This window comes from Leptinotarsa decemlineata, unplaced genomic scaffold, assembly GCF_025532065.1.
Source record: "Leptinotarsa decemlineata unplaced genomic scaffold, Ldec_3_MD MMD2_tig00000199_RagTag_RagTag, whole genome shotgun sequence".
Classification (NCBI taxonomy): Eukaryota; Metazoa; Arthropoda; class Insecta; order Coleoptera; family Chrysomelidae; genus Leptinotarsa; species Leptinotarsa decemlineata.
This window is the reverse complement of record NW_027412544.1, coordinates 8,991,003-9,006,344: the sequence shown is the minus strand read 5'-3', so window position 1 is coordinate 9,006,344 and position 15,342 is coordinate 8,991,003. Positions and strand designations below refer to the sequence as shown.

The 15,342-nt window shown below is 32.4% G+C and overlaps 1 protein-coding gene across 1 annotated transcript in view; it reads left to right on the top strand.

Moving 5' to 3' along the window:
• The window catches only part of poe (E3 ubiquitin-protein ligase-like protein poe), an 81,024-nt gene that overhangs the window by 8,921 nt on the left and 56,761 nt on the right, over positions 1-15,342 (top strand). Inside the window, exons 5-10 of the mRNA XM_074172900.1 lie at positions 1,630-1,811; positions 2,087-2,408; positions 7,171-7,464; positions 7,527-7,764; positions 8,150-8,482; positions 15,069-15,277. Of these exons, the coding sequence (XP_074029001.1) occupies positions 1,630-1,811; positions 2,087-2,408; positions 7,171-7,464; positions 7,527-7,764; positions 8,150-8,482; positions 15,069-15,277 (1,578 nt within the window). The remainder of the gene's footprint in view (positions 1-1,629; positions 1,812-2,086; positions 2,409-7,170; positions 7,465-7,526; positions 7,765-8,149; positions 8,483-15,068; positions 15,278-15,342) is intronic.

Here is a 15,342-nt window from a genome sequence, read left to right as displayed (position 1 = left end):
GTTGAATGCATACAATTTTGGTTATTTATGAGTTAAAAATAGTTTTCTGGGATTTTTTTGTCATTTCTGTGCTGAAGATAGGAAAGACTTTCTAAGGATAATGGCGTTATTCAAACAGCTAATAGCTGATCAGAATAACTGAATTTTTAACATAGGTTATGAATATTACTGGAGTTTTTTCCCAACACCAAATCGTTATTTTTAACACCTCGACACGTGTTTCGATCACCAAGTGATCATCTTCAAAGAGGAAGATTAAAACTAAGGACTAGTGCGAACTAATCCTATTTATGCTGTAAAGGTAACTCATACAGGTAAACCATCTAGGCATACCCACCTAAATTAATTTTACAATTTTGCCTTATCTATTATTTTACAATATATGTTTATATAAAACAATTTTCAGCTATATAAAAATTAATTTCACAATATTGCCTATCAAAATTTATTTTTTTCAATGTGTCCTTATGTAGTAATCAGTAAACCCAACAACATTATTTTATTTTATTTCAACAAGCTATATAGTATGCTCTTTGGTATAGGTCCGTCATCGTTATTCATAATATTATTGTTTACTTATTTCTACCCTCTCATAGGCATCTAGTTGCCTGTTGTTGTTAACTTGTCTAACTAATCTTAATGAACTGAAGTCTATGGAATGGTTTTGTTGCAAAATATGATGGGCGACTGCTGATTTTTCAGGTCTTCCATATTTTAAGTGTGCTATGTGTTCCTTATATCTTACTTTAATAGATCTTTTTGTCTGTCCATAATATTTTGCATCGCAGTCCTTACATTCAATTTCGTAAATTCGAGACTTTTCCGAATTCTTGACTTTGTCTTTTGGACTTCCCATAATATTATGAATAACGATGACGGACCTATACCAAAGAGCATACTATATAGCTTGTTAATATAAAATAAAACAATGTTGCTGGGTTTACTGATTACTACATAAGGACACATTGAAAAAAATAAATTTGGATAGGCAATATTGTGAAATTAATTTTTAAATAGCTGAAAATTGTTTTATATAAACATATATTTTAAAATAATAGATAAGGCAAAATTGTAAAATTAATTTAGGTTGGTATGCCTGGATGGTTTACCTGTATGAGTTACTTTTATAGCATAAATAGGATTAGCTCGCACTAGTCCTTAGTTTTAATCTTCCTCTTTGAAGATGATCACTTGGTGATCGAAACACGTGTCGAGGTGTTAAAAATAACGATTTGGTGTTGGGAAAAAACTCCAGTAATATTCATTACTACACCAAAGGTTCCAAACAGTGCATCATAAGAACATAGGTTATGCTTATTATTAGGAGTTTTTTGTGTTGTTATTTAATTGTGAATTTGTGAGAGTAATGTTCTTTAGTGTGTTTATTGTAAACATGAGAAACTGATGAATAGGTAAAATGAATTATTTTCACTCACGAGTAGCACAAGAAACCCACAACAATATATGAAACCAGCTGATAGGATTTTGTTTTTGTTTTACCATCTGGCTTAGTTTCAATATATATGGTAGATGTAGTATCGGGAAGATGAGCTTCCCAATCCTTAACGTCTTAACAGTCTGTATTTATGTAGTTATAGAATGTTTTTATAGACGTTACACTATTTTCAGAAACTTTTCTTGAAAGTGAATACCGAAAGTTTACAATCCTTGAGAGCAGGCGATACATTAACAGACCTCTGTCTGAGTTTACCATCCATTAAGAAAGCAAAAATCAAGGTGGAGGAGGCTCTAGCTGGAAAACCTTTTTGCATACCTACTAACCATACAGAAGCAACAGCACTGAGGAATGGGTAAATATTTTTTTAATATATGGATTTGATTGTATGTTTTAACCGTTTCTTATAAATATTTGGATTAATTATGGAGTTGAAAAGTTACAATTTTAGGTGTCATGTATTTTTATATAAGAATATACCCTAAAGTTCTGCCAACTATAATAATATACAAAATGTAGTAGCGGTATCATTAAATATTATCTTATTAAACCTTATTGTGATATCAAACACAGATTTTTCCAATTGTTCAATCCCACAATATTTATTCATTTAATTCTTTTGACTTACAGCCTCTCATCAACATTATCAGAGATTAATTTAGCCATGTCTGCTATAAATCTACCAGTTCTGGAACCATTAACGTCAAGTAAATTGGATAAGTTATGTAGCCTGGCAATGGCTGTCTTACATTGTGCACTTGGTCAAGCTACAGCTAGCGCAGTGCTAACAACTAGTTCTGTAATATCCCCAAAATGTTCGAATCAACAACCTCAAGCAGGTTTGAAAGAAGACGATTTAGATTCGAATGCAGTAGCACTTGTAGAGGAAGCGTTAAATATGTATACTTATATAGGAAACACTATTAAATCATCTACAAGAGCTGGAGGACATGTAAGTTATTTGCATGTAAAGTAGTCTTAAGTTGTGTACTTACTGATTTGAATAAAAGGTATTGCTAGAATGTCTTTCTAATATTTTTAAAATGTATTTTAATGATTAGTAACCAGTATTATTTCATAATATGGCATTATTTTTTCCTCCTGTTGTACAGAATGTAAAAAAATAACCGTAGGATATTGGAATATTTTCATATGACAATCGGAAGCAAAAAGTCAAATATTTAATTTATACGAGTTGAAATCAAGTAAAAATCAGCAGCCTAAATACTGATATTTAGAATTCATGATCAACTTTTATTTTTTGAATACGGACCTCTAGCTTCTTTCCGTGATTTTTGTAGCCACTGTAATGACTAATTCAGCTATAAATTTCAATACATGTATTTCCCGACATTTTTTTCATCACTGTATTGTCATACAATTCCCGGTCAGAGCTACCTCAAAAAAGTAGAGATCAATATTTTTTGGGCCTAAAACTCAAAACTATACATAAACTCCAGATATCGGAAGAACATGTAATGTATGAAGTAACAAACGGAAAAAATTAATGTTAAAATACTCCTAACTATCTGTGTCATTCACAATATATGTCATTAAATGTTCAAATTGCCAACCACTGTTCTTTGAACACTTTAGTTCTTGCAAAAGTATTTTTATTGCAATTTTCCAGCATTTGTGAAGGTATAGCCATGCAAGCCCTCCATATTGTTTCTTTCAATTCGCCAATATCTCCAAAAGTTGAGCCAAATACCTTGTCTTTAATGAAGCCCCACAATGAAAATTTCAGAAGGGTCAGGTCAGGTGAACGTTACTTCCCACTGTTACTACAAAAATAGTATAGTGAAAGAAAAATATTGAAAATTTCACATTATATGCTTAATTTGCTTCATGCTATAAGATGAATCACAAGAGTTACAAATTTTGCAAAAATTATTACCCCTAATCAGGGGTACCTCCAATCGGTGATTTCATGAGGACATTGGTTCTTGCTCATAAGTTATAGAAAGTTAGATTGTTTCTGCCTGTGAATTGCGGGACCTTGAAATTGAGTTGGCTTGGTAGATCGGAACAATCTATAAAATTTTAAACCAGTTTATGGAGGCATGAAATAGAAGCTAAGCATTTTCTAAACTCCATGCTTTTAAAGTTAAATGTATCCATTAACTGATAATATGTTTCCCGCTGTGGCTGTATACCGTCAACTTTAATAGCTAAATATTTGAGGAACTTTTTCTTCGTGTTTCCAATCCTAATAATGTGTGAAGCATAGTGATGACTCCATATAGTAGACCAATATTCTGATTTTGATCTAATATAAGAAAAATATCAAGTCTTCAAGGCAACAATGTTGGTAAAATTTTCGCAATTGTGTACTATGAAGTCATACATCCTAAATGGCTCTGAAAGTTTAATGGCGAATGATAATAATAATAATAACTTTATTCGTCTTTTTGATCATTCACATGATATAAGACATGTCTTAAATAAAAATATGAAAATTATATAAAACAATGATAACGGTCCACAGTATAACATAGATCGGACACTTGAAACAGGTACTTAACTATAGGTTCGTTCCAACCTTAAGTCACCAACAGATTTCTAACAGTTTGTAAATCGTTGTTAACGCGCATGTCTGGTAGATATTGGTTTCTGATCAATTTGAAATTTCTGATTGGAACAGCTGACAGCTGATAGTTCAACTGAAGTTTGGCATGGAATTTCAACATAACCTTTAAAAATAAATCTAATATACAATATATAGTTATGCATATATGAATAATTTATAAACGTATATAATTTTACAGTGCGTCATGTATTACAATTTGATATATTCTAATAATAACTTTTTGAATACTCTTAAGGAATTTACATGTTTTATTTCATCAGGTAACTTATTGAAACTATCAAGACCTTTAAAGAACAATGAATTCATTCCACTCTTATAATTTGTTCGGGATCTATAAAATGTATTAAATGTTCTTGTATTATATGAATGAATGTCACTATTTCGAACTAAATATCTGCTAAGATAGGCTGGTTGTATCCCACTCGAAATTTTGAAAATAAAAATCATGCTCAAATAATACATTCTCTTATGTACCGGCTGCCACTGTAGAGTATTCAACATAGATTCAATAGAGGTATAGGTACTGTTTGCATCTCAAAATGATTCTCATACCTCGATTTTGTAGTTTCTGCAACTGTCCCATTTGATTTTGATTGAATACATACATCAGTGTGGCGCAGTAGTCAAAGTGTGGCCTCATTATGCAGTTGTAACATGTTAGTCTAGCAAAGGTTGATAAAGATTATGAAATTCTAGAGAAAAATACTTTTTCTTACATATCTTTCTAATGGTATATTCGGCATGCTTATTAGAATTTAATTGATGGTCTATAATGAATCCTAGGTACTTAATTTCATTTACAATTGTGAGTTGATTATTGAATATGCTGATATTAAGTCGTTAGTATCAATCTTTTTTTGATTCGAATTTGTTGTAACCATCTTTGCCTTAGATTTATTGATATTCAATTTGAGTTCATTCACTTGTAGATATAATTCAATGATCTTTAAAGATATATTGATATTTTGTACAGCTTCTTTTAAATCTCAGTTTTCCGTATATACAAGGGTATCATCAGCAAATAAGAGTAAAAGAAGGTTGAAGTATTTTATATCTCTATTCTATTTACTAATCAACATGGAACTGGGAGGTAAAAGTAGGTCACCGCAATAATTAATTTGTGTAATTAAAGATGTTCATATTTTAGGTTCACTTAAAGAATTCCTAATTTTTCCAGCGCCAGCAAATACATAATTTATTTTATTACAATTTTTGCTGGTTATGTTGTTTGCAAGTTGCATTAACATAAAACAGAAACAGTAATACGGAATACGCATGCGTCAGATTAATGGTTAGAAGATAATCCTCAAACCATTCTGATAGATTTCGAACAGATTTGAATCTTGGATGGAACAGAAAACTGCTAGTAGTTTACTAATGGTTGGAAACTCACGTTGGAACGCAATCACATTACTGCGCACAATCCTGACTGTCAGAAACTGTTTCTGACGTTGGTTGGAACGAACCTTATATACATATATAAAAAATAAAACAAACACACATACACATACAACTATATATATATATATATATATATATATATATATATATATATATATATATATATATATATATATATATATATATACATAAATATACCTAAAGTAAATTTATCTTTAAATAGGATGAAAGAAATGCAGTGACAGCAATAATCATGATAACAGAGTATCCCGTTCTAAGAATTCTTCTACGTTATAATATCCCTTATTAGTTAATAGCTCCTTTTTTTGTTTTTTAAATGGTATAATACGCAAATCTTTAATATCTTGAGGCAACGTATTGAATAATATTATGCCATTATATGCAAGTGATTCCTTAAATGTCGATGTTTTATGTTTTGGGATAGTTAATAAATGTCTATTTCGTGTTGCATAGTTATGAACTATTGATTCGTCTCTCAGATTGGGTGCATTATTTTTCACATGGAGCAGAGCTTTATATATATAGATACAAGTTAATGTTAGCATCTTTTGTTTGAAGGTGATTGACAATGTTTCATGATGAATTTCACTAGTTGGGACTTCCATTGTCTACTATATAAAATGATTTGAAATCCCTGAAACAACTAAAAAAGAAGAATTAAAAATGAGTTAGCTGAAAATAATAATTATATTAACCAAAATAAACCTGAAATGAAATAATAGTGAAATAAAATACAAGTAAAAATAGAACAATTGAATAAATAAAAATAAAGAAATGAAAAAAGAAAGAAAATAAAAAGTGAAGAGATTCCAAGTCACGTTAGTTCACTATGTTTCGATTGTTAGTATCTACAATCGTCTTCGGGTGATGTTAGTTGTTAGCATCTTGTTCTTGCACAAAGCAGGTCTACAGCTATCCCTGGGTGCAATATTAAAGATAGTTCTAATTATTCTTTTTTGAACAGTTAAAACACATTTTGCCCCCACAGAAGAACCCCACATTAATACATTGTGCCAGAGATAACTCAGTTCAGAATCAAAGATCTTACAAAAATAATTTTCTTTGTATACATGACGGTTGTACGTTCAGATACGTTATTCTTATAGTCAGCTATCAAAGAATAGATTTTTAATGGAATGAAATATTTTTGCTGGTTGAGCTCACTAGGCTTGTGAAAGCTGTACTCGTCTTACCTCATACATGGGGTTTGGATGGGGGCGAACCTTTGTCTCTTTCACATCTTTTTCATGTTATTAAGTGGTCCAATGCATAAAAGAGCTATGTTACTTCGATGTCACCGAAAAGTCAATGATCTGTGTGGCTATTTGACTATGACAAATTCATTAACAAGCCCAGAATTTGTCTTTCAGAGGCTTCAGTTAGTGTCCTCCAGTCCACAAAAGATGACTTGAACGTTATAATGAATAGTTCCATAGATACTTTGTTAAAAAGAAATCAAAGCTCACAAATTGTACCTTGCTAGACTACTTAGTGTCTAGGTCGAAGGAGCAGGAGTCTACTTTGAGTGGTCATTAGATTTAGTCTCTGCTTTTTCCAGAGTTCTATTTTTCCTAATTTTCGATACTACTACTTTTCCTACATTTTAGTAGAAGAAATTGGTTACCAAGCCTGCTATTGCAATGCCTTTGTTCCACACCTTCATTACTATGTTTTCCTCATTTGGAAATATTACCTTTTACAGGTGTATCAAAATTATCTACTAGCAGGAGCATGGGTTCTCATATCAGGTCTTCAAACCCATTTAACAGCTAGCACTACTTCAGAAAAAAATCCTCACCTAAGAGAAAGGGACGAGAAAGGTAGAAGCCCCTGCAAAAGTAGGGATACAAATTCTGCACGATCTGGACTGCAGAAATTTCAGCAGTCTTTTGGAGTACTCTCTGTTGCATTGGCCACAAAAGCCCTAAATTTATTGTCAGAGTTGTTCGAAGATCTTCATTTAGAAGTATGCGGAGGAGCTGGCAGCATCGTACAGGTAATTGTGTCTGATCTACAGTATAAATGAAAATTATGTTAATTATTTTATTTCTCTTTCAGATTGAGCCAGCACCCTTGGCTATTATGGGACAATTTACTGCTTTGCAGAGAGTATCGAGAATACTGAGTGCCGCACCTTTGAACCATCTTCTGTTTTACCTAGCTATTGTTAGTTATAGGAAGGCGTGTACTCTTAAAAGACTACATCCACCAGAAGGAGATACTTTCAGTCAGTCTGACTCAACTACCTATTATGAAGATATGATGTTGTGCTCTGATGAGAGCTCAACTGATGAAGGTATCATCTTTGAAATGTACAATAGAGTCCATATATATTTTTAGTCATTACCGACAATTTTTTTAATTTGTCGTGAGACATAACCTCTGAAATCAGAATTCAAGTTTTATATCTGAAATTCATAAATACGGGACAGGCAGAAAACAAATTATGCCCCGGATAATTTCTTTGAGATTGTTAATTGTGTGTATAGCAAGTTACTTAAATCACGAAAAAAGACTAAATCATTCATTGAATTCATAACTTTGCATTGGAACATACTGAAATTTAAATTAATTTATTTGAATCATTATTGTGTTCGATTTATTGTAATTTAATATATTTATATATATTTTTATATGGATATTTAAAAAAATGATTATTATAATTGTTAATTTTCCTTAAGATGATGACAGCGAACCCATTTTGGGACAGTGGTTCGAAGAGACCCTTGCACCACCAGAAACGACAGATTCAAAAACACCGTCTACATCAGAAAATGCTGAGACTAAAACAGCTCAGAATGACCGTTCTATGTCGATAGTTCCTGAAAAAGGCGAAGCCCATGGTTACATATCCCTAGCCACCAGTATTTTTGTGTTTATGAATAAACATTTTCTGTGTTCCAAAAGTAACTTTATTGCAAGATATGTAAAGAATGGCTTAACGGAACAACAAATGATCATTTTATCAGCCATCATCCGAGATTTGGACAGGGAAACAGCAAGAACAGAAACTGGTAAGTTTGTAGTGAAAAATAGTGAGGCATTATTTGAATAAACATAAGGTTTCATTTTAAGTTCTGTAGATGGCAATGATGTCGTGGTTGAATATGTTCTGCACTGATGAGGAGTAACACTCTAATAAAACCCCTGTATCACTTGATTGAATCAAGTGAGTTGCTGTTGTATAACAAAAATCAATTGCGAGACTCCCCTACAAGAAACTTTTACAATCGTTTTTGTCAAATTTAATCCAATTCGTCATGGTATTTTCAGTTGCTTTCCAGCAGGCATTTGCCAAGCCTCACCAGTAAACCGGTAAAAAAGCTAAAGCTGGAATTATATTATTGTGCCGTGATGTGTCGTGACGCACCATAAGTATATTCAAAAAAAAAAAAAAATCTGTTTTTCCGTTAACCAGCTGTCGCACCCCTACGAACGACAACCCTCAGAAGTCGAAACTTGTGCGAGCTAAGGATTAACGAGGTCTTACCTTTTAACGTGTGATTCCTAACACGGGTTGGACGGTAGCAAGTGAAGATCGATCGTTCAGACTAGGGCTTGAACCACCGACCAACACGGCAGTCAATTCGAGTGAGTGAACAAAGCACCCACGCCGAACCGCTTGGCTACCGACTGACCAATTGATATTGTATCCATACATTCAGTATGTTTAGAATTACATTACTGAAGTGCAGTGTGTCGGTACGCGATCTGTCGTGACGGCGATCTGTCGATTCCCGATCAGCGTCAGAACGATGGTTCCAGTTCCATTGATTCCAGTGGCGCATTTGCTTTTTCAGCTGCAGGAAAACCCGGAAAAACCTGCAGCATCTCATCATCTGAAGATCTTGAGCTAACAATGTCCTCTCTCTTATAAAACAAAATGTAGGGTGTCTCCAGAGGCTCCAATAAATTGAATGCATCGCCAGAACACTTCATGGCACGACTATGGTAATATTTGTTTTCTCAACTCATTTATTTTCTCATGACATAGTCATATGTTTTCTCCATATTTTGGGGTTTGTTAACAAGATAACAATTACAAATATCAAAACTCAGTTTCTGGATGTTTTACTGTAGTTTGTAGGTTATTTTATCTGACTTTCTGTCTGCGGTAGACAAAAAGGTGATGAGGCATCGAACGAGATGCTTTAAATATCCTTACTGTTCATACTAGTACTATTAGAAGTGTACTATAAAAACCTGCAGATCATGGCCTACAAACCCGAAAAATTGCTTTAAACAGTCATGAAAGTTTATACTCTCTGTTCAAGACAAGTTATTCAATGGATTATTTGGTTTTCCCAGGCAATTCATGCAGTGATACAAACTTCTGGAACTGTGCGTTCACAGCTTTCTGGAGTATAATATAAAATCATGATAGGTCGTAACAATTATTTGTTTGATGAACAATTGTCCTATTCTCTAGAATGTCAATTTAGCTGAAAAAAAATTGAAATGCAATTGTCCCAAAATTGCATTTTATTTTTTGATTTGAATTCTATGACACACATTCATAACCACTCTACAAAATTGTATTAGAAATTGCACAAAATACACTAGGATAAAACATAAAAATATAAAGAGAAATAAGTGGATTACAAAGCATTTAGTTGATTATGAAAAAGAAATTGTATTGTGACCCAAAAAATTATAAGAAACGGGTAAGAAATGAACAAAACGTATGAACGATACGGAAAATGGAAAACTGTAAAAAATGAAATGTTAAATATTCAGAAGAGTGAAGAAACAAACACCCTTAGAAATCAAAACGGCAGAACGATAAACGAACTTTCTGAAATCGCAGAGAGTTTCAATGATTTTTTCATTAATATCGGGAAAAACTTAGCAAAACGAATTGAGAAATTATGTCAAACATAAAAAAATTCATGAGAATACTATTTTCTTGAATTCGACGGATGAACAGGAAATAAAAAAATGTTATATCTGAACTGAAAAATAAAAAGGCTACGAGAATTGAAGGTTTAAAGGCAGAAACATTAAACTCGTAGCAGACTATATAAAAAACATTAAATATTATAATTAATCAATTTCTGGAAACAGGTGAATTTCTCTCTGCCTTAAAGCTATTGGTACTCACACCTATTTATAAAATCGGAGATAAAACTGATATGAGTAATTATGGACCTATTTCCTTAATTTCAAACCTCGGCAAAATATTAGAAAAAATTTTGAAAACTACATTGAGCTAATTCATTAACAAATATAAATTACTTTCAACAACGCAATGCTGTTTTAGGGAGGGGACATATACAATGCATTAGATAAAAGTATTCCATCAATAGCAGTATTCATAGATCTCACAAAGGCTTTCGATACCGTTGACCATTCAATTCTTCTACGAAAACTTGAGGACATGGGTATAAGAGGTTCATCATATGAATTATTAGAGAATTATCTAACAGACCATGTGTAAATATTGAAATTCAAGCTTTGCTGATGATACTGCCTTTTTTATACAGATAACAACTGGTATGACCTGAAAAATAAAATTTAAACAGACATCAATAAATTGAAGATGTGGTTCGACTAACTTCTTATTAATAAATTTCGAAAAAACACTATCTACCATTTAACTGTCAAGATACATTTCTTCCTACATTTGATATCTTTTTAACAAAATGTACAATAAAACCTAAGGAAAAAATTATATTTTTTGGAATCATCATAGATTCACATCTTTGGTGGAATCAGCATTTTAGCTATCTATTGTAAAAATTGCGATGCATTCTATATAGATTTAAGTATATGACGGAGTAGATGGACCAAAATCAAAAAATCATTTTGTACAAAAGTCTTGTCGAACCAAACTTGAAATACGGTACCCTTGGATGGGGCAGGGTCTCAAGAAGTTACCTTGTTGCATTGGAAGTATCCCAAAGAAGATTCTTGAAAATCATTCTGAATAAAAATAATAGATACTCCAGTGGTGATCAAGTATATAATGACACAAAAACTTTGGTCTGATACAAATATATCTCGAACAGCTGAATATTGCAGTATTCCAAAATAAATTTGACCTTTTCAACCTGGATCATACGTATTCTACCAGAGGAAAAAACAGATTTGTCCAACCACTAATGAGCATGTCAGTAGGCCAGAAAAGTCATCAATTTCTGAGTCTAAGGGCTTTCAACACTCTTCCTGATGAAATGAAAATTCAACAGCGGATATCAAAATTCAGAAGAGAATTGAAAACATATGTATATCAGAGGAACCGGATAGAGATTCACCAAATAATTGAAAATATTGAAAAATAACATCTTACAACAAAATTAATACACAAATGTAGATGATATTTTCTATGTACCTCTGCTCGACTGTTTATTCAGTTTTGAAAATTATAGTTTGGATCAAATCACACCGTCTCCATCAAATTAAATCATTAAAAACTGATCGATATTTCAATACTATACTGAAACCAATAATGATTGAGAGTAGAAGTAAGCCCAGTTGACAGCAAATCGGGGGCGTGCTTATTAATTTTTGAGAGGGTTAAGAATGAAAGAAAAATTCTTAGTTCAATTAGTTAAAATATTCATACACATTTTTTATTTATTTCATTAAAACTTTGCAATATCGTAATTTGCCTAATCGTTGTAGTCATTAGGTGGGCCTTATGAAATCGGAGTAATAATCGTGGTAATTATAGTAGGTACCAAATAAATTAACAATATTAATAAAAAACGCTCTATATATATATATATATATATATATATATATATATATATATATATATATAACTTTTTTTCACTATTGGGTTGCAGCAATTGATAAGTGAACTCTTTATAACTATTCTCAAGCTTTCGAGTAACTTGAACTCATCGTCAGGGGTACTAGAAAATACAAATTACAAATTTTTGATAATAGAATATAATATAAATGTAAATGTACAAATTTTCGTCTAATCCTCAACCTCAGATTCGTCACTGTTGCTACCGCTATCATCAAAGTGAATTATGAATGGTTCAATATTGTGTTCAATACGGTTGTCTACGTCCCACATTTTTTGCTCCCCTTTTAAAACATGCTCCATGCATTTCTTCCAGTCTTCTGCAGAAACAGTTCGAATAGCTTCTTGTAGGTGATGTTGCACGTCCACTAATTTAAATGTTCTGTTTTCTCGTGCCACATATCCTTTTACTTGCGCCCAGATTAATTCTATTGGGTTTAATTTGCAGTGGTATGGTGGTAACCTTAAAACTGTAATTCCACGACTTAACGCCATTTCATCCACTGCGAATTTTTTATATTTGTCTGTGTGTAATTTTGTTAGCTGAAGTAGTTCTGCCTTTAAACTATCTTTGTTATATTGGAAGTTCTTATTAATTAACCATTCTTGAATTGCTGCTTTTTTCCATGATTGTTTCGGTAATGGTTCTAAATGTCGACTATGGTATGGGGCATTGTCCATGACGATGACAGACCCAGGTTCCACAAGTTGAATGATGCCTTCAAACCATTTTTCAAACACCTCCGCATTCATCTCTTCATGATAGTCGCCTGTTTTCTTAGATTTAAATATTAATTCACCATTTGGTAAAAATCCACTGTCGCTTCCTATATGCGTAACTATCAGACGACTACCTTTTCCAGATGGCTGTTTTAACCCAACTGACAAACCTTCAATAAAGGCTTGTCGTGCACTTGTTATATTACCATCCTGCCATACTTTTTTGACCGTATGTCCTTGGTTAACCCATGTCTCGTCCATGAAGTACAATTTTTTTTTGAGCTTCCGAAATTCGTCAATTTTTCTTAGATAGTTTCTTCTCCATGCTATTATTTCTTGACGTTCAATGAGAATGCTTTTCCTGTCAACTTTTCCGTACGTAAATTTCATTTCGTGTACAAGTTTCCTAAAAAGTTTCTTTACCCATTTTTGGGACCAATTCATGATCGCTAAGTGCCTCCAGAACTGTTTGTAGTGTGGGCAGCTCATTTCTAAAAAAGAAACTGAATAGTTCTGCGTATACTGGTTTTGGCTTCTTCATCAACTTATCATCATCTTATCTTTTGTAATTGTGGAACTTAATGATGTAGAAATGCCCGGTTGGTTATTCGGAGGTTCACACGTAGAATTACAGCACATATGCACAAAGTCATCTTTTGGTGGCTGATGATCTCTTTCAAGACAGTGAAATACTCGCAATACAATTTGTTTTTCTCTTACTGACCGAGACTCCGACCGTTTTACCTTTTTCGACGTGGAAGGCCCGACCATGTCTCCCATTTTTTGAGTAGTTTGAGAACGGTGTAGAAATATAATTATGTAACGCTTAAACACTTATTAGCACTATTATTTTCACCAATTGTTATCACAACACGTCGATTGCTGACTAACTTAACTGTAAAACGTACAATTCATTCTGTATAATTCACAAACCAATGATACGCTCATGGCTGCAAGTACATTAGTGAGGACTGCAACGATGAGATGGAAGTTACGGTAAAGTGACAAAGACAGAAATATCGTTGCGTACAGCGTTGCCACTAGTTGTAATAAATATCTAACACTGTACAGAAAATAATGAATTTTAACTGATCAGTAATCAGGAAATGTATAATTATTACTCATTACAAGTTCATTACTGATTTTTGTCATAAATAATACCTTTTAATCGTACTAGTATTGTGTATTATCTATAATTTGCCACAACCTACAACTCTACTGCTTACTATATTTTGATTCTGCTATAAACTGGTAACGTAAAATTTAGATATGACAACGCGCTTTACTCTCAATCATTATTGGTTTTACTATACTTAATTTATTATTGAGATATTTCAACATGACATTGTGAAAATGTAATATTTCATTATTATTATTATTTAGGTGTTTATTGTTATTATGTGTCATATTCATGTTATCACACACAAGTGACTTTTGTGTGTATTTGTTCAACTGTACCCTCTATTAAATAGAACCTTTAATGATATATCTGTGAATAAACATTATTATTATATTATTTCGAAGCAGTTTGTTTAGATGTATAATCCGGTTTTTATTATTAAAACTACCTCAAAAATAGATCTGTTTTATCAAGTCTTATGTAGAGTGAACATGGGATTTGTGTGTTGATCAACTTCGATTCACTCAAATTAGATTAGTAAATATATCTGTTTATAAATTAGTAGAGAAATAATCCAGAAATTTACACGTTTACTACTTTTCACTAGGGTATTTTTAATAGAAAGAAAGAAAGTAAGAAATTTACTCATTCATAGGCCAGCTCATGGTATCGAACATGTAATGATAAAATGAATAATATATGTCTTTGATTTTTTTTTGAATACAGTGTTCCTTCCATTCTGTGCATCAAAAATACAAGTTGAAAACACTAGTATTTATACCCAACTGCTGTTTATTGTGCTTGCTATCCTTGTAATTTCTGAAATAAGACAGCTTACTTTCAGCAAATATTTACAGTAATGTAAGAATCTGGAACTTTTTCCCTCGCAGTCCTCAATTAATCCAATCTATTCCACCATTTAGCAAATAGTCTTCTTTGATAGCCAGTGCCAAATTGTCATCAATTATCTATATTGCAAATTAATTTAAAAAATTATTCATTTCAGGGGCCATTTCAGTATATTTTGGGGCCACTCTAGGGCAGCTGTATTGTGAATTTTCTGGAGCTTTGACAAGATTCACTCACAATCTTATAACTAACAACAGCCTGAACAATTTACAAGCGTGCCTCCTGAATCATCTTGGAGTATCTCCTTGGAATTCTGATGCTTGGCCATTGCAGGTCTATCCAAGGACATTGGCTGTGTTAGCTCAGGTAATTAGAATTGAGATATGAATTTATTACTATTCAGATATCATTTAATTTTATGTGTATTTGTA